This window comes from Prinia subflava, chromosome Z, assembly GCF_021018805.1.
Source record: "Prinia subflava isolate CZ2003 ecotype Zambia chromosome Z, Cam_Psub_1.2, whole genome shotgun sequence".
NCBI lineage: Eukaryota > Metazoa > Chordata > Aves > Passeriformes > Cisticolidae > Prinia > Prinia subflava.
In genome coordinates, this window is record NC_086283.1 from 80,824,047 (window position 1) to 80,844,309 (window position 20,263).

General features: G+C 38.6%; 1 protein-coding gene across 3 annotated transcripts in view; it reads right to left on the reverse strand.

Moving 5' to 3' along the window:
* Nucleotides 1-20,263, reverse strand: part of KIAA1328 (KIAA1328 ortholog) — a 176,367-nt gene that overhangs the window by 39,266 nt on the left and 116,838 nt on the right. For all 3 annotated transcript variants that reach the window (XM_063423521.1, XM_063423520.1, XM_063423522.1), the window contains 2 exons: nucleotides 19,525-20,198; nucleotides 16,605-16,700 (listed from right to left, as the gene is read on the reverse strand). In XM_063423521.1, the coding sequence (XP_063279591.1) occupies nucleotides 16,605-16,700; nucleotides 19,525-20,198 (770 nt within the window). The remainder of the gene's footprint in view (nucleotides 1-16,604; nucleotides 16,701-19,524; nucleotides 20,199-20,263) is intronic.

Consider the following 20,263-nt stretch of genomic DNA (forward strand, 5'->3'; position numbering starts at 1 on the left):
TAAGAAAAGACAAAGTTGACCAGAACAATTGTGGTTCAAGATGAACTTCAACACAAGATCATAAGCACTACATAGAGGCAGGAGGAAAATCTGGTGATGGGGAACAATCATGACCTCTTCAGACACAGGTATCTCAGAATGTTCTGAGCAGACAGGAGGCTGTGAAGATTCATGTTTCTCTCAGTAAAGAAAAGCTACTGCTTTCAAATTCTGTTTCTTGGGAAATAACTACTGCTTTAAATCACAACTCCCAACATATGCAAGTCATTAGTCCCTGTCATAAAAGGCTACATTATAAAACAAATTAAAAATAAAAAAACCTAAAAAAGTATTTTTGTATTATCCACATGAAATAATATAATTTATCCCAAGATTATATTAATCTACTTACAATCATGGAAGCGACAAACATCTTTCTTAAGTTATTAGAAGATGAAATAAACCCTAATAGCTGGACTCTGTGATCCTAGAGGTCTTTTCCAACCTAAAACATTCTATATTTCTACGATAAATCTCTTTCCTGTTTAAGCACCAATTTTACATTGGCAACCTGAAGACTGTTTAATGAGCTTTTATTGGTTAGGATACAGCTTCATGGAGGTTGAATCACAAAGTTACTGCAGATCTGAGAAAAATGCAGGAAATGATAGCCACATTAAAAGTTTCCCATCAATGTGCTGTACAAGACATTGTTTAATAAGGCCCACTGAGCCTGTTGGACAATTAGTATTACTCCTGTATTATTAATGCAGAACAGTATATAATGGCTTATGACCTATAATAACTGACTGAAGTGTTGGATATAACTTCTCCAAATAACCTCCGTTTACTTTAGGGCTTCTAACTGTGTGACCACTAATAATACTGCAAAGTGTTTTTTAAAATTTATGGTGGACTAAATTACTATCTTATTTGAATTATATGAAATTATTAACCTACTAATTCCTGCAACTCCAAGAGCACCAAGAGGTGGTGTTGGATCCTAGCAACTGCTTAAAGAGGCTTAAAGATGTAGCACTTGACCAGATTTCTCTGATAAAACAGGACTTGATATTCCATTTGCTTGTACTTGGGATGATTAACAGCATTTAAAAAAAATAGTGAGGTTGTCATTATTTGGATGTTTTTTGAGTTGTTTAAAGCACATTTGATTAGAACCTACAGTCCTCATGTGAAGACAGTGACCTTTGCCTTGCAGATAAGGAGGTGATTATTCGACTGGTTCTCCTTCTGAATGCAGTATGTTCTATATGGTGCATTTACCTCTAGAATACTGAGTTCTGTTTCAAACACTGCAGTGGCAGAGGCAATTCAGACAGAAACTTCTATTAGGAAGTTACATAAGCTAAGGTATAATAAATAATAAAAGCAAGTGTATTTGCATTTATAACGTCAATAAACAACTAGAGCCTCATTGTTTAGTATATAATAGAAGACAGCTCATGCTGAAGTTTTGCTCAAGTAAGGGCAGAGTCCCAAATCTTAAAATGACACTTCATCTGAAAGGTGTGCAGATCAAGGAGGGAAAGAAATAACACAGAGAGATAAAAAAAAAAAAAACAGTAATTAACAATCTACCACAATTAAACAAAGAAAACATAAAGGGGAGAAAAAGATGTTTCAGAACAAAATTACTCATTCACCTCTGGAATAATTAGTAAAATGAATTATGTGACTATCGCAACATGGACATTGAAACTCAATGTGATCAAAAGGAATCAGCAATTTATATCTGGAGAGTTTATCAGCAAAAGAGGTTTTTGTCCATTTTCAAATCCAACTACCCATCATGTCACTCAAAGGCACCATGGTTAGTAGGACTTCCTGCAGGTCATCACAATATCCTATGAATTTTCATGGCACTCCTTGAAACTACTCAACAGAGAAGACTGTCTAAATAAAGATCTTATCAACCTACCTACCCTTCATACGAGGGCAGGAGATGTAGTGCAACCAGAAAAGAAGCGAGTCTCAGCATCACTGCCTCATTATGAATATCCAAGTACTCCATCACCAAAGGAAAACACACCTTGAATATTCCTTCTATCCCGTCTGAGCCTTATATCGCGATATCCCTGCTGAGCAGGAATGGCAAATTTTAAATGTCATTCAGGACCCATTGAATACTGCTAGTATTTGCATTCCTTAAAAAGTAGAAAAACATTAACCTTTTGTTTTATTGAATTAAAATGCCATGGAAATGCTGATGTAGTCTTCAGAGACTGAAATACTTTTACAAAGAAGAATAGCTGTCATTTATTAGACACAAAGAACAATTACTTGATAGGATGCTTTCTGACAAAAAGCAGATTGGTATTCTCATCATAGAAAAGGCATTGTAAAAAAACCCAGCACAGACCTCTGAGACTTGAATAATTTAAAGCTGCATTTGGTGCAATTTGAATTTTTCTTTAGGGAGGCAAAGTTAAATACCTTTAATTTGTTCTAATTATTTCAAATTTGCAAGTTAATTATGGCTGATCATTAAATAACAAAAAGGACTATCGTCTCCATAGAGTTTTACCTCCTACCCTCTGCATTACTTAAGCTAGATTTTAGTATGCATGAATTAACTTTCTAAATAATCACATGGTTTGACTAAATGGCTCAGTAAAATGAGCTCTGATCCTCACAATAAGCATTAATGGACATTAGAAAGGCTATTGGGACCCATGTTACTTACATTATAAGTATTTTTAATGGGGTCTTATTTACTAATCTTTATGTACTGTTCAAGTTAAGGCATCATATAGATACATTATTCTGCTTTAATAGAGGAAAGTCAGTTCTTCAAGATAGTAAAATAAATGTCCACTTAGAGCCAACTAAATTCATTTTTAAACTAATGCAGGAAAATTCTGATAGAATATAACTTTTTTTAGCTGCTGATCCAATGAATCAATCCAATATAATGGCAGCCTTGTTCTGCAAATGGAGTTTTGCAGATCTGTTGAATCGCTAAGCAACTCAAGCAGCTCAGGCTCTTGCCAGAGTCATGCTTACTATCAACATGTGATTTACCTCGCCCACGAGGCTTCCTCTCTTCCCTGCTCCACACCCAGCGTTCAGCTGACTGGGTTCTCAGTCTTTGATCACAGATTTGATGCTCACCTTTCACTGAACTCTGATCTTTCTGTGAATTTTTCAGTGCAGATCAGTGGCATTCAGAGAAAAAGACTATGTTGCAACTATTCAGAAACGCAAAATGCGAGGCAATTCATGCTCCACTATGTATGTTCAACAGATGGCTGCCTTAATGGTACCCTACTGCACTCTGCTGAGGCAAGGGCTTGCGAGTTTAACCATTATCAAACTAACAGATTGCCGTGGTAGGTTAGCTCCAAAAGCAAACATGTTGGAATGTTATTTTCCTGTTCCGTAATTTCTGTTTTAAAAATAAAATAATTAACAGTTCATGTGTGCAATCTGCTGCAATTATATCAGGCCAAGAATGCATAACACTTAATGATGCAAAACTGGTGATAAGTAGACAACCCAAGCAATACGTTTTTGTAGCTGGAACCTGAATTGCCATTTCAGATGCAGTTTGACAAACAGGCTGAAAATTGCTTCTTCCCCTGCCACTTTGGTTGGGAGTGTTTTCCAGCCAGATCAGTTTCCAGAGTTAGCTCAGTATAAATCAGCAGTACTACAAGCACTGGCACAAAAGAGAAGATGCTAAGATCTTCTTTTCAGCAGGGGTACAAATTGAGATCAGTTCACATCAAGCTTGTTATCAAACAGCACTTTTGAAAACCACCCGTTCCAAAGTGGAGCTGCTTGGGAGGTTATTTCTCTGCACAGCAAATAAAAAAAAATATTTCTAGGGGGAAAAGAAGCACTGTAGACTTTATGCATAGATCTGAAAACAAATGGCAGTAGTCTACTGAACAATCACAAGTTTTCCAGTCCCCTCAAGTGGAGCTGAGGAGAAACATCAGAACATACAAGCCAGCAGAGCAGCACACAGGGAAGAGAAGGGAGATTGATTTACTTGCTACTGTTTTGTGCAGGCTGTACAAATTCAGAGGGCAGCTGGGCAGAGCTGGAAGGGAGGTAAGAAAGTTGCAAGTGAGGAGGAGAACCACAGTGTGAACTTCAGGGCAATCTCTTATCCCTGAATGCCATCACCCTTCCCTTCCTAAAAACTGCTTTTTTAGCTTGGCATTTTTTCCTCCCTTTAAGAAGCAGGAAAAAGTCCTTTTCTAATACAGATCTTGCAGACCATATTCAAGCCCAGAGTGAGATGTCAAGGGGCAATTATGAAACCTGGCATTTTGAGGCTTGTGTTAGATGCATCAGCATGTTAATGGCACTGCTGGGATCTAGTGAATGTCAATAAGAAACAGCTGCTTTTCTTTCTAGTGAGCATGTGCATTTAAAGCTTTGAGATCACAGAATCAGAGAACAGTCTTGGTTAGAAGCAACCTTTTAAAGGTCCCCTGGCCCAATCCCCTTGCAAGGAGCAGGGACATCTTCAGCTAGAACAGATTGCTCAGAGCCTATCCAAAGTGACCTTGAATGTTTCCAGCTCTTGGAAATCCACTACCTTTCTGAGCGACCTGTACCACTGTTTCACCATTCTCACAGTGAAACATTTCTTCATCATTTCTAACTTGAATCTGCCCATTAAGTTTAAAAGCATGACCACTTGTCCTATAGTTACAGACCCTGTTCAAAATTCTGTCTCTATCTTTCTTAAAAGACCACTTTAACCATTGAAAAGATGCAGTTAGATTTCCCCAACACCTTCTCTCCTCTAGCTGTCTTCAGGTCCACATCCATCTCATTTCTCGCATATTTTTTAGGCAAAAGGCAGGAGGGAAGGGACAGGTAGGGAAATACTTCAACAGTCAGTGAGAGTTCTAGAACTGAAATATAAATATTATCAAATCTGCTTGTAATAAAAGGATTTTTCATCACAGAAAATAGACAGTGATTGCCTACAATCTACATGTTATTATGCAGACAATATATTGCTGAGCTGTCATGCAGAGATTTCATCTCTTTCAGTACTATTCAGGCTCAATGCCCTTGAATCCAGTAATGCCCATGGCTGTGTCAGGTTTCTCTGTTATTTTGGCAGTTTTTCCCCCCTGTTGAGCTCTCTCTCAAAACTACTGCATTTGGTTTACTTTTCTCTCATCTTGGAGGAGGTACTCTGGTACCTATGCTAATATTTTTTCCATATCCGAAGCTGTACCAGGGTCCATAGCACGGCTTCCCCAGACCATTCTTTCAGAGACCAGTTCCTTCCCCATTCCCTCGGTGGCTAATGCTCAGATATTTTAATTTCACCAGCAAGAATTGAGGCCACACATGTTCTTAATTAGCAGTGACCTATTGGATCATACCAGCCATAGGTGAAACCCTAGCCCCACTGAATCAATCAGAATACTGTCTTTATTTTCAGCAAAGTCAGGACTTAATATACATGGTTAGAGGTCCATTTGTAGCAAGCATTAAGCTAAATTTAACCTAGAATTATATTCATGCCTTCCCTTTGAAGCCCTCTCCTTCCTCTGGTTTAAATTCACTACATTTCAACTCCCTACCAGCACCTTTCCAACATATCTGACTCTTCCTAATTAACAGCAAAATTACAGCTGTGATTACTTTTCTATCTTTTCTGAATTCAAAGAAAATTCTAGCGTAAAGGTTTCCAGACAGTCACAGAGAAATGATTACAGGAAACAGACTGGCCAAGCTTTAGCAGGGCAAAATTCTGTAGCTGTGTGTTTGGCCTTTCTTATAGAGCAGAGCAGAGCAGAGCGGCTGTCATTCCAGCAAACTCTGCTGTCAGGCTTCACAGAAGGAAGTCATGCAAATGTCAAGTCACAGGTATAAAAACAATCCTTCCAAACAGCATCTGAAAAGCCTGCCTGGCCGTCACCAGTCAAAGCACCACAAGGAATGATGCAAAACCCTGTTTAGGACAAAGTTTTTGAACTAGATCTAAACTTCTTCAGTACATCAGGCAGCATCACTCGCTCCTTCAGAAAGAGAATCACATGCTCTTCAGCAAAGTGAATGCCAGTCTTAGTGCCTTATTCAGCATCACTAGTGTCTGGCTGAGAGCCAGCCCCAATCACAAGATACCCATCGAAATGCCATATGCAAGCTATCTCCTGAACAAACATGCCCCAAATTGGATTGCAATTTGGTTGTGATAAAGGCATAGAAGAACAACACATCATCTCTTCTCAACTTGGCTCACCCAGAAAAAAAGGCTTCGCAGTAGATGGGCTGCATTTCAAAACAGGCTGTGGCAGAGATGGGTCTGGGTGTGCAGGTGACCACCTTATGTCTTCCTCTGCTAAGATTAGTACACAAGCACTCTCTCCTCTATAGAAGTTTCCAGACAGGTTGATAGGTGTTGATAACAGCAGCTTTCAGTAAATGAGCAATTGCAGAAGTGCTTTTTCTGATCATGGATCACATCATGAAGCAATCATTTGCCAAGGGTAACTGACAGCAGTTAAAGAGTTACCTGGTCTTTAAGTGAAGAAATGAAGGAACAAAGTTTCAGATTTCTCACACCAACAGAAATAAAAATTAATAACCACTAAACTTGGGCAAATAGACATATCCCTAAGGATCCTGAGGTGACTTTCTGGGTCACAGACAGCTCCCCTAATATCAGGGAACATGTCACAGGGAAAGTCTCTCATAAATGCATCAAATTCCATAATAAACACAATTAGAGTTTTTATACTGTCTATTCTGAGGCTGCAGAATCTGATTTCTCTAACCAGGAACCACTGCCACTGAAAACAGCAAAGAAGCACCCTTGCAGGACTCATATTTTTCCATGAAATTTTTGTCTTCATATTTTAATCACCTTTATCTGTACCACAGGATGATTGAATTAGGCATGTTAAGCACAGGTTACTACAGGTTTTTAGGGTTATAGTGTGTTAATGTAAAAGTCTTACAAATCTTGGGACTAGTGAATCTGGAAGCTGCAGTGCTTTACTTATTCCAAAATGCCATTTGGCTCCTCTGCCAAATACAAACATGACATGGGTTTTGATTTTTGTTATATAACGATAAAAATAACCATGTTATAATTTTGCCAGGTCTGTAAGTACAAATGTATATGGCATTCTAAATATTCTCATACTACAGCATCTTTTAAAATAGTGTCATACACTATCCCACATCAATTAGAAACACCCTTCATGATGCATCTTCACACTTCATTGGCCTTTTCTCCATGATTAAATCACATCTGTGGGACATGGTCACTCTATGATTAAAGAGTATATTAATGATTTACCACTACACTAGTACTCATCCATATTATATTGCTTAGTAAAATGAAAACACTGAGATTGTTTATTGATCTGCTTTAAAAAAAAATTTCTAGCCTGAAAAGAAGTAAATAGAGAAGTTGACACTTCAGACTTTACTCTGATTAGTATATTACCATGCCCAACAGATGCAGATTTGACAAGATAGCTCCTGGTAAAGATTTAAAATAACAATTTTAGCCACTTCAGTTGCCTTGAATTCACTGAAGTTACATATTTCACAGAGCATGTTTGATGGGTAGTGACTGTAAAATCAAGTATTTATTGCAAGAGCAATACAGCCTTAGATGCCTAAATAATGGCATACAACTATAAAAACCACAGCCTGGGCCCCACAGAAAAACCAACATACTAAAGATTTCCTTTCAGTGCATATATTTTATGTGAATTTGACAGCACCACCAAATATTGACTCAACCAGGATGCTTATGGAACAGATTTAACATATTTTTGCACTTGTATTTAGGAAATATTCAGATACAATAGAACTGAAATGAGATGGAAACCACTGCCTCACTAAAAGGCACATACCACTGATATATGTATTGACATTGCTCTGATGTCCAGTATCAAGGAGAAGAACAAAGGGAAGAGATCCTGGCACAAAGGTGTTTGCCATGAAGCTTTGGGCTGTGGGCTGCTAGTTCCCAGCCTCTGGAAACCCTCTTGGTCCAGACACAAGTAATCTTTGCCATCTTTGAGCTACCACTATTGAGTTTTGGGTGTGAAAGCCTACCTTTACATACACGTTTGTTACAACCTGATGGAAACACCTGTCCAGAGCAGACGCCATGAATGGCACTCTGACACTGTGATGGGGGTTCAGGGGTTTGCATTACTTGTGCTGCCAAACCATCTTAGCCCTACTGAGTCTACAGCTGGTATATAAACTTAGCTCATCTCTCAGAGACATGGTTTGCTAAAAAAAGATGCAAAGATGTAAACGGAGATTAAAGGAACACAAAGTTAAAAAGAAAAGAAGGATTAACTATGCATTGATCAAACAGAAGGGCATGTAGTTATACAATGAGGTGAAATCTGGTACTATTGACAGAAGACTGAACACACGTGCAAATTGTTTTGTTTTAAACTCTTGTGCGTGCTAGAAGCCACAGGAAAGTGTTTCTACAAAGAAGAGCTGTTGATTTGTCACTGCAGTTTAGTTCTAATGCTTTTCTCCCCAGATCACCAATGAAATCTTTTGAATACAGTTTAGATTTTAGGTGGATTTACCAGGCAGAGACCACCTTTGTGATCAGTGAGAAGAAACACATTAATTTGAAACTCACCAAATTAGGAAGAGTAAAAGAGCACTCTTAAAAAGCTCAGTACAAAAAAAGAGGGAAAAAAAAAAAAAAAAAAAAGAGTTCAAAGTGATAAAATGTAAAACAAGAAACATTGTCAGAACACACAGATAGAGGCAGAAGTCACCATGACATGATCCAGTGGTCCTAAGAGACAGAAAGAATTAGGGAATGTAGTAGCAGCACATGGCTGAAAGTTAATCCAACACACAAAAAACCCTGAGTGCTACATAACTGATGAAGTAAAGAGGTGAGGGCAGCGAAAATAAAATAAGAAACAGCTTTATGACTTTTAACAGACAACTGGCCCCTGAAGGTGAGTTTAAAAGAAGTAAAGCAGACAAGACCTGAAAAAGCAGCCAAGATACCCATTTGGAAAACTTATTTTGAAGCAGGTGAATGAATACTGAGCAGGTAAAGAAGACTTTAGAGTAGTCAGGGTGCGAGAAGGACTAAAACAAGGGTTTTTGTTTTAACTGTCAACATAGCAAAAGGATATTTTTGGCTGCAAAGGAGAAGGAAGCTGCAATAGCCGTCAGCAGCCCAGATGCATGCAGAGACGGAGAGGTATCCCGAGGTTATGAGTCTGAGTGGCAGGGAGGATGTGGCATTATCAAAATCAGAAGTGAAGAGAGATTCAAAAGAAAAAAGTAAGTAGTTCTGTTTTGGCCAGATTAGGAATGATCTGAAGGCAAAACAACTGGGATTATGTGTCAGGGAGGCAGTCAGATATGCAAGACTAGATGGAACAGAGCAGAAGGTTTAAGAGTTATTGGCAGGGAGATGATAGCCAAATCCGTGTAACAGGATGTTGTCATCCAGTGGGTACAGAAATCTCCAGTCAAATCAAGGAGTGACTAAATCCCTTCCCTGCCACCTCACAGATGTTCTTACCTAGTTTTAAATGAAATTATCTAAAATAGTGCTGCAAAAACATGCATAAAAAAACCTGACTTTCCATAAAATCTAAAGATCATACTGTTTCTAAAACTAGGGCAACCACTAAATGAAAGTTAACCCGAACAATAACTTTAGCTAAACTTCAGGTCACATGCATTTAATATAATGAGATGAGGAATATGAAAAGGCCATTCATAATGGAATTCATCGAGTTAGGAATGCCATGCTTAGCTGCCTTATAACATATAATTAATGATCCTATAAAAATCCAGCAGTACGAACTCTCCCGGCTGCCTGCAGAACTGCTCTTTATGCTGGGTAGGGCAAGCAAGCATCTGCTTCCACAAATACTGCCCTTTGAGAAGCTCAAAAGCTTTTTTCCCCTGCTCCATCAGGGACCACAGTGCCATTTCCATGACATGCTGAGCTTTGAACCATTACCCAAACCAGGCTATAGCATTTGGCAATCCAGTACACATCTGTCATGATAGACTGGTTATTGGTCAAATGTTAAAGAAAAAGTCATTAACTCTCTTCCATTGCTTCTAATACCCCACCTTCCTCCAGATTATTTATAATCCCCACTAAACCCACCCTCTGTTTATAGTCTTCTAACACAACAGTGAAATATATACTGCCTGTCTTGCCTTATACCAGTCCCAACCATTTGGTACAACAAAAGATGTTCTCCCTCCATCAAAAGGCCTGATCCCTTCTGAAGCATTCATGCTCACATTCAAGGTTAAAGGATTAAGGCCTGAAGCACTGGGTACTAGAGGAAGTGAAGCCAAATATCGAAAGAAACACAAAAATCAATCCTCTTCACTGCAGGAGCAGTGTGAAGAACAAATCAGCTGGGCTGAATCTAAAATTTTCTCTGCATGGTTCTCAAAAATTAGCACTTTTATAAATATAATGGGTAGTTCTGCAAAGCCTCAGCTCCCGTGCAAAAACACAGTGTTCAGCTCAATACATCAGTATGGTCTGGGAAGTTTTATGTCAGAATAATTCAGTGGCAAATACACAAAGTCCACTTCAGAGAGAGCAAGAGCTGGGAAGAGAGTGAGGATACATGTGCTGTTATCTTTATATATAGTCTGCAAATCTGCAAGTGGCAGAACCTAATATTTACTAAAGTTTGCCTTTTGCTTCAATTTTCTGAGTGCTGAAGTGCAGCCAAGGTCAGAGGAGGGGTGGGGGACTGGGTTTTAGCTTAGTGCAGCTGTGATCATGGGCAGAACAGCAGGGTACAGAGGATTTCTTGCTTAACTTTGTAATACCAATAGCTTTTGTTCTTAGTCCTGCCCCATCAGTTTTGATATAAGCTTAAAATGGCATGGAAGTTGTGCAAGTGGGTTTAGAATTTCCTGATTTAAAACTATCTTCCAGAATATTTTGTTTTATGAGGCTTTTCTTAACTTTTCCAACTGATAAATTTCTGGGACATATGAATGCCTAGATTAAACAAAATATTTTCTTCATCCAAGATTACACATAAAAATAAAAAGTAACAAAATAGTATGTTTGAAAAAGTAATCCACTCCAATTTATAAAAATAGTATTCAGGTTTTCAAAATTCAATTCAGGCAGTAAGCTAACAGTGTCTACATTTTTCCGTAAAGGAGGCATCTGCAAAAATGTCTCTCACTGTCTGCAAGCATTGGCAAGGAAAAAACTCCTTCAGGAGATGCATGCATTTCACATATTTCAACTCAAAAAATTCTCCAAGCATTTTCAGTTTTGATGTGGGATATTACCGAACCAAACCCATGCAGAACACTGGCAGGAAACACAAGCTTTGTAAAAATACCAAAGCACTTGTGCTTTAACAAGACTGTTTTGACCAACTGCCATCCCAAGCTGAGCAGTGTTTCTAACACCTGAGTGTCTGTGCTTTTTGAAGACCTCACCTACAGGCTGAGTGTATCTGCCTATGGAAACCACTTATGGCATTTTCTGCTTACATCTTATACCTCCAGTCACTCGGTAGGCTTCCTGCTCAAGGTTACTTTGGACTGCAACGAGAATGATGTAATACTGCTGTGTGCAGCAGACGTGATCATGAGAACAGAATCAGCATAATTCAGGTAAATGTTAAGATAGGCAGCTTGAAATCACTGTTGCAGTTGAAAGTAAACCTGAAAATTAGATTAGTGAGGGACCTAGGTCAGCAGAAATGAACTCCACTCTCTCCAGTCTGATAAGGATCACTGCCTACCCTAACAAAAAAACCCCAACATTAAATGCATGCATAGGTATATGTAAAAAATTGCCACTCACTCCCCTTTATGCTTTTAGTAACCACATCAGAACAAAAACCTTCACTCTGTACAAGAAAGCCTACTACCTTCAGTGCCTCACGTGGCACTAATGAAGCAAGAATGTGTGTCTAACTCTCCCATACGTCACAGCAGACTCCAGCAGCCATCTGTTGGAAGGATGCTGTGCCTATATATAGCCAGACACCACCACGAGAGAAAGAAAAACTCATACCTGCACCTAATTCAGCGTGTGCACTGTTGGCAGATCTGCAAGCACTTTTTTTTTTACCGGCCAAACAAGCGTTCGCTCCACAAATATCCTATCTAAAAATGATACAAACTTCAATGTAAAATTATGTGGAACAAGAAAGTAACTTGGTTGTTAAAAGGAGCACTAACAGGTGGATAAGCAGCTTCCACATACACAGATTTTATGGGCCATTTGCAAGCACAGTTGATTTCATCCCAATTTAATGTGCCAGTCTGCAAAACAGCAAATAGAAGAAAAAATTGCAACAAACTGTATTCGGTACATTCCTAAAAGCTGGCCAAGTATATAGATACACCTATATAGATACACCTTAAAAGACCAAGGACAACTCAGAGATGACCTGAAACCTGGGAGTCTTGGACAATGACACAGTTGCAGCACCGATGAGAATTTCTCTTTCAGAGGCTCAGGACTTGGACACACCTCAGGACCTGGGAAGTGACATGCTGGAATGAAGAACTGAAAAGAAAATTTCTCATAGGAAACCAGATGGCTGCTACCATTGTTTTTTAATTCTTCTCAAAAACAGGAGTAATGGGGGCAGCAAAAATCAGACCAGAGGTAGCAGAGCCATGCAATTGCATGTGATTTTTATTTTATATTTAAATTTTTTGGAGGTGGGAGTTGAGTAAACAAACTTGGATATGCCTGGGACAGCAGGGGGAGCTGCGAGTCTGCGTTCCTCTGCAGGTCTATTTAACTGCATTGAATATTTGGACAAAAGCACACAAGTGTGCTTGCACATCACCACAGAAAGATGCCTGCATGTCTAATAAGCCTCAGAAAAGAGAGTTCATAACAAAGCATTAAACTAGGAGCAACAGATAATTGTCACCTTCTCTCACTAGATTGTAAAAATAGTTACACCATAAACACAAAAATCTTTTAAAAGACCCCTGACAGCACTCCCTCCTGGAACTATCACCATAGCAATGAGCATCCAAGTACAGGGGAAGTACTGCTGAATCCCGTGTTTGATATTTTCAAGTAACTAGAAAACGCAAACTGGCAAAAATACACATGGGTGATGTAGAATGAGGCACACAAACCTAAAGAGCCTTCAATGAAATTAAAGGTGGCAAATTCCACCTGCAAATCTTGAATATACCAGGAAAGAATCCCTTCACCAGGTAGCATACATTGAACGAGTGCCTGCAGTAAACACATTTGATAGCTGCTGTATCCAACAACTCCTATTTAGAACACTTTGCATGAGTTTGTGTAGAGGCTCAGTGGCAAAATTGTGTGAAATCCGAGGCAAAGATGCCCGTTAAAGAGAAGGCAGTAAAAAGCGACACTGGCAGAGCCTTATAGTAAACCTAAGACTTGGAAAAGCAGGGAATCTTGAATGTTAAGATTTAGGCACACAGCAGCACTCTGGGGAGGGGTGCTTGCAAAGTGAAAAACTGTCTCTCCTCAAGCTGGTGCCATTAAATACATCTTATTTCCATGCCATTCAGATCAAAGTTAGGATTAAACGAAGGAGGGAAGAGTTTTAAAATTCCTTTCCCAGATGCAGATGTCAGGAGCACACACAAAAGCAGGTGCTGGGTGTATTGATCCTACTGAATACGCATGGAGTGGGTACTTGAGCATGTACCAAGCATCTGCATCTGGGAGATGGAAAGCACTTTGTAAAAGGCTGTTTTATGCTAAACAAATGCATCAGGTTATGTTTTTATTTTGAATATTTTAAAGCATCTTGCACACTGGGACAGACTTGAAAAGAAATTATACGGACAACTTGCCATTAATTGCACAAGCTACCATCTCCATAGCTGCAAATTGTCTGTGGGCTCACTTAAGAGCGCTGCAAGCTACCAAAAACTACCCTCAATAAAATCTGCTCTAACTGCTGCACCTTAGAGAAAAGGAGACCCTGCATCTGAACGTGGTTCAGGTCCCAAATGCTGGCCCAGCTGCAAGCAGGCAAAGTGATGGGCACGTTTCTTCTCAACATCAGGGAAGAGACAAATCCAACACTGCAAATTCATACCAGAATAGGTATCCAAATAGGCTGAGACAGACAATGCTTGCTGTCAATGACAAGAAAAAGACCTTAATAGTACATGTAGAAGAAAAAACAAAACAGGCACCCTTTGAAAATCTGGCTATAGTTTGAAGTAGCCCCTGAGATCAAAGTTTTTATTTTCAGTAACAGACTATCGGGAAAATCTGTATCAGAAATCAAACTCTGCACTATGTTTGCTTGTGGAACCTTTTTTGATTTCTTCAATGAGGGAAAAAATTAATCCCTGCAGGAGATGACAAGATGCCTCATTTCTTACTACAATTACCCTTGAATAGTCTGGCACAGCTGCATGCTCGTATTTGCTTTTTTTTTTATTAAAGGTTCCTCTATTATTTGTACCCATCCTATAGCATTTATGCCTGGCAGTGCTGCACATTCCTTTGTCTACAATTCTTCCTACAGATAGTAGAGGATAAATTGCAATTAGATTTTTGTAATTGTAGATGATTAACTCAAAATGAGCTATTAATTATAAAAAAACCCAATGGTTTTTTCAGTTCTTGATTATATTATTTATTTTACCTCTCACTTCAGCAACATTCATATTTTAAAGGTATTTCACCATTTCCTTTGAAATACAAGAATATTTTTAAAGTAAGTTTTGCTTATTTGAAGACTGAAATCAAGTTCTACACTGTGAGATTTTTCTAGAAGAGCTCTCATGTATGAACTGAAAGTCAGAGAGGGCTGATTTTTCATTAGTGTTCTGTTGGCATTTGCCATAACAAGAACTGTTTGATAGGTCAATTACAAAGCAAACACTGCCACCACTAAAAAAAAAAAGTGCCCCACATAATGAAAAAAACCCCTAAAAAATAAAAAGGCAGAAAAAAAACAACGAAAAGAGACAGTTAAAAAAAGGATGTATGTCTGTCTACCAGCTCTTCCTCTTTTCTAAGACACAGTCACACACTTACACACTCTCCCTCTCTGTACTGAAGAAAACATCACTTACATATTCAAATGAATAAAAGAGACAAATGGACTTGTCTTCCAGAGGCTCTTTAAGCCTTACATTAGAGTAAATTATTTAGGGACCATTCATCTGGTAACCTTTGCAAAACTGAAGATGGCATATAGGAAGAAAAACTTCCAAGTATTTTGCTGCCAAACTTTGTAACCAGCTGGCACGGCACCTTGAGACTGCTCAAACCCACAATAACTTTGAAAAATTACAGTAAATTAAACCAGGGGAATGAAGAGAGGGTGGGGAACTTTTTGAAATCTGGGATTCTCACTTTGTTAACAGCACAGGTTTTCCTCATTTTCCCTGTTAGGATATGTAGATATTCGCAGGTTTTTGGTAAACTTGCCAAGAAGCCCTACAGATATTCTAGGTTACATTTTTCCTCCAAGGGGCTTAATGCTGCTGCATCTTAAACATGTCATGACTCTCCATCTTTTTTGTTACAGTGATAATACTTTGATCACTTCAGTTTGTGTGAAAATGAAAGTAAAAAGCATCCAAATACAACAAAGAATATGCCAGTAACTCACAGCAGCCAAACACCTGGTTAAGCAGTGAAGTATTCCAAGGAAACTAACAACTCCTGCTGTTCTGGAGAAAAAACAGGCTTATCGCTTTTCAGTGAAAAGGGATCTCAAAAAGAAAAATAAAATTAGTATAACAAAGTTAAAAAATAAGAAAAAATAAGGTACTGGACCCTTAGTTTATAAATGAATTATCAATTCTTCCAGCATTCTCAGAACAAAGTTTATTATTTTGAGGTATTCTCTTGTCACTAAAGAAGGAGTTGTTCAAAGTACAGCAGCTCATCTTGTCCACCATTCTTTGTTCAAAAGAATACCTATAGTTACAGCACAGAACAAGAAGCTGTTACTTTCTGAGAAAAGGAGAAAACCTTGTCAGTTTTTATTTTTTGCTTTCCTAATAAGGCTGAATCTTCTTCCCATATTAACTTCAATGCGACAGCATAGGACAGAAGGAAAGTACAACAGTGTACTGATTGAAGTTTCAAATAGCAAGCAGGACGGAGATAAAGAGCTAAATATTGGCTTAACTCTGCTTCTAGTTATTTCAGTGGTGGTTTGCTCTGATCTCAGTGAAGCAGAGGTGCAATGCAGAGTTATGTAGAAAAAAGGAACTGTCACCAACCATGGAAGATCTATCTGAAAGAAAGGATAATGTATTATTTACATCAAGTCCAAATAAACACAAAAGAGATGTTCTGATCTTAATTTAAAAAGTAACAAGCAGCACCTAGAACAAAGAACTAAAACTAAGATTTTGTGAGAACTCCATTTTGCACCAGGCTAAGAGGTGGCACACAAAACCTGAAGCCTCTTCAGGAAGTCAGCACCTAAACTTTGAGTAGTAACAGGTCAGCATAAGTATTGAGTTGACTCATAAAACACAGCAGTCAATGAATTTTACCTCTCCTGCAGAAAAAAAGCTCTTAATCTGAAACAAACACATGAACAAATACACTTGGCAGGCAACAGCACACTGTCAAGAAGATATACCGACCCTGTGAAGCACTTAGAAGTGAAGAGAGAAATTACCTTAGCCCCATGCTGCTGCCATTCATCATCAGAGCAAGTTCTCTGGGTGCTTCAGCAATGGGCACATCATCTGAACCAGACACAGGGCCTCCAATCCTGGAAGAGATGAGTTAATTGGTTCTGCAGCTGGGCAAATCACACCAGGAACTTGCCACTAAAAGGTGACCTATGTGTCTACAAATGGGGCACTTATACACACTAAATACAGAAGCTTTCACAATTATCTTTACACTTTCAAATACATTTTATTATTGGAAGGCTGGTTCAGACCCAGTGCCTTTGCTTCTAAGGGTTACCACTGGGGTGCAACTCAGTTGAGTACTAGCATTTCAGCATTAGAAAGGGAAAACAATACGGAAAAATCTGCAGTCTTTTTGTTAGGGAAACAGAAAAGTTTCATTTACAGATTACAGCATCAGAGCTAAAAGCTCATCATGTGTAAGCCACATAGAACAGAATTTGTATAAGATGGTTGTGTGTCCTCAAACTATGGGCTCACAAATGATACTCCATTTTTAACAGATTACTCCACCTTCACCTTTCTCTCCAACAAAGACAGAAAAGTCAAGATAGAGATATTTCTTTTTTATTTGACTGAAATTCCAGTTTCCCTCACTGGTCTGCTCCAGAGAAGCTAGAACCAGGAGGACGCACTGAACTGCACATACACACACCATTTTTGACAGCTGAACAACTATTTCACATAGAGAGTAACTGCAAACTGAAAGCACTATGGTCACATAAGGCTAAATAGAGAAATGTGGAAAATTAAAAGCAGTCATGATGCAGTGTGGCAAAAAAAAAAAAAAAAGGATTACTTCACACTTTAGCTAAAAGATTAGCAAAGTTATTTGCCAATAACTTCAAGTGGTCAAACCTCTTATTTATCATTCAATGACAATGGACCTTAATCAGAACTCCACTCAGGCAGAAGGACAGAAATAAATACTATCTCGAAAAGGATTTTTCTTGTATTGTTTTGTTGTTGTTGTTGTTGTTGTTATGATGTTCTAACTCAGTTAGAACCTCCTGACAATGAAGCAAAGGGTATTTGGGCTTAGCTAAACAAATTTTTATTGTTAGCAATATATAAAATTACCCTGTTACCAAGCACAAAAGTGAATTATATATCTGGAACTGAAATAGAACTGTGATGCCAAAGAGATTTACCTCTAAATATCAAACATTTAATTCTAAAGATACTGAAATATTTTTAAGAGAAAGCACTTTATATTCTAGTTGTTTTCTTAGAGAGAATATGGCAAATCTCTCTATGTGCAGATTTCACATGCACCTCTGAAGAGATCACAAAAATACCAAGTTCTCAGAATGATTATAGATGATTTTTTCATGGAATTCTTTTTAAGTAACTAAAGCTCTGTAAACCACAAAGGTTTTTTTCAAGAAAAAAAAAGTAGCTATACTAGATATAATGGTACTAACAACCACATCTTTACAGATATTTAAGGTGCATTTGTTTCTGAACTTACACCTCCGAACCTGAAAATTTTCCATTAGGAAAAAAACATCCACCAAAAAACTCAGTTTGCATGTCCTTCATATCTACTTGTTTTTCATTAGAGAGATGCATGCATAGAATTAAGGTATTTGATGATTAAGAATCCATCTGTTCCTACTTAATTCTCACCTGAAGTCATAATCCTTTGTTAGCAACCTCAGTCATTTTCAACACACAAATTTGTGATTTCCTCTAAGGCAGGTACTTTTAAAGCCACATACACATTATTTTCAATATAAACAACAATTCAAGAAGACACTCAAAAAACCACCTAGATTACAGTACTCTTTTACAGTTTGAAAAGTAATCAGGGGGCTGAAATGAAGAAGGGAAGGAAGGTGATGTATTCCTTCATGGTGGTTATAGTACACAGATGTAGGAAGTGGGTCATCTAATGCAGTTTCTCATGCGGTGCTGTCAGCAGCTGCCATATTAAAACAGTATAGAAATACCCATCCCTGTTAAAAACTCCTACCACCTCATCCAAAAGACTGCAGAATATTTCCCTATTGTTTTTCTTTTCTAATGCTGAAATGCTGGTACTCAGCTGAGTTACAATGGCAAATTTAACCTGTTACCAATCACTGTTCTGATGACTTTAATAACATCATAAGAAGTTGCTCTTTCTTTCTCACTCTATTTACATTGTTGAAAAGTGTTAACTTCTGCAACAAACTCACAGCCCTTTCAAGCCAGATCTCACATTTCTATGGCTGCTCCATCTCCCTTCAAGTTTTAAGCACATATTGTGCCTCAGTTTTGGCATTCTCCCTTTTCACTAACATCACTGGAAAGAAAATGTCTTTGCTACACTGAGCTCCCCTCTTTTCTATAAATAAATGGGGGAAAAACATATATTCCATACATAAAAAAGTATAAACACACATATATGTGTGTGTATATATATGTGATGATTTCCACATTTTCTATAAAACACACTTCTCCTAGCCCCGACCTAGGAGGGTGCAACACTTCAAAACTGACCTTTCTCAGGAAAGAAGGGAGAATGCCACAATCTATGTCATACATGCTCACACTGCCCTCTTGCCAAATGTCTGTATTCCTTTCAAGTGCCTGCACTAAGATTGTCTCATTTTCTTTTACTGCTTCTCTTTTCCAGTGTTGTCTTTTGGCAGTGCTGTTCTTCTGCCTTTCTTTCTACCACATACTGTTCTCCTCTGCTGCTTTACACAGCTGTCATGCTGCTTCCCAACAGTATACACTAACATACTAAAGTCTCATCTCCTCTGAATCGCTCTTAGAAATTGTGCCGTATGCCTTGCCTGTCTTGTTCTATTCTATCTATTGTTGCCTTGTTCTATTCTCCCACTTAAATCAACTGTTTCCCACATGCTCCTTAGAGATTTTAGATTTTTTTTACATTTTAAGTCTCAAAATCACCTGTTATAATCCATACGGGATTGGTGTAGTTGCTGTTGTTTTAGGAGCAGTTTTGCTTCTTGCTTAGTCAATAAATGTTGAAGTCGTTCCTTTTCAATTTCCAGCTCCATTTTTTGAAGAAGCAGCTTCTGCCTTCTTTCTTCATACAATCTTTTAGCCAGTTCTGTTTCCTTAGGCTCTGAGTCCATGCTGTGATTCAGACCAGAATGTCGACAGGGCCTGGAGTGCTCACAAGTTTTGTGAACAATCCCAGAGTGTTTTCTAAGTACCTGGCTGACATAGCAACTCTCTTCCACACTTCCTGAGCTCCCCACGTGCTTCCAGGCACAGCCATGACTCACTTGCCAAGGGCATGTGCTCTGAAATTCACTTGCTCTCTGGTCCATCTCCTGAGCTTGCTTTACATGCTGAGGGCTCCTCTGCTTGGCTGGGGAAATCACGTTGCTGCACTTTCTGTGTAAGTCGTTTTCCATTGGATACTCCTTCAGATACTCCTGATGATTGTATTGCATTTCATGGTTATTCCTGCAAGGTTGAGACAACACAACACGGGCTGGGCTTTCACCCTTCGGTGCTCTACTGTTCTTATGAAGAATCCAAGGCCCCCCAGTACCCAAGTAGGAGCTGTCCAGCCCCAAAAAGGGCTGTTGGCACAAACTCTTCATACTGGATACCTGCAATAGGAGAAACAATTTCCTGTAGATCACTAAAATTCATCTTTGTTCACCAATTTCCCTTG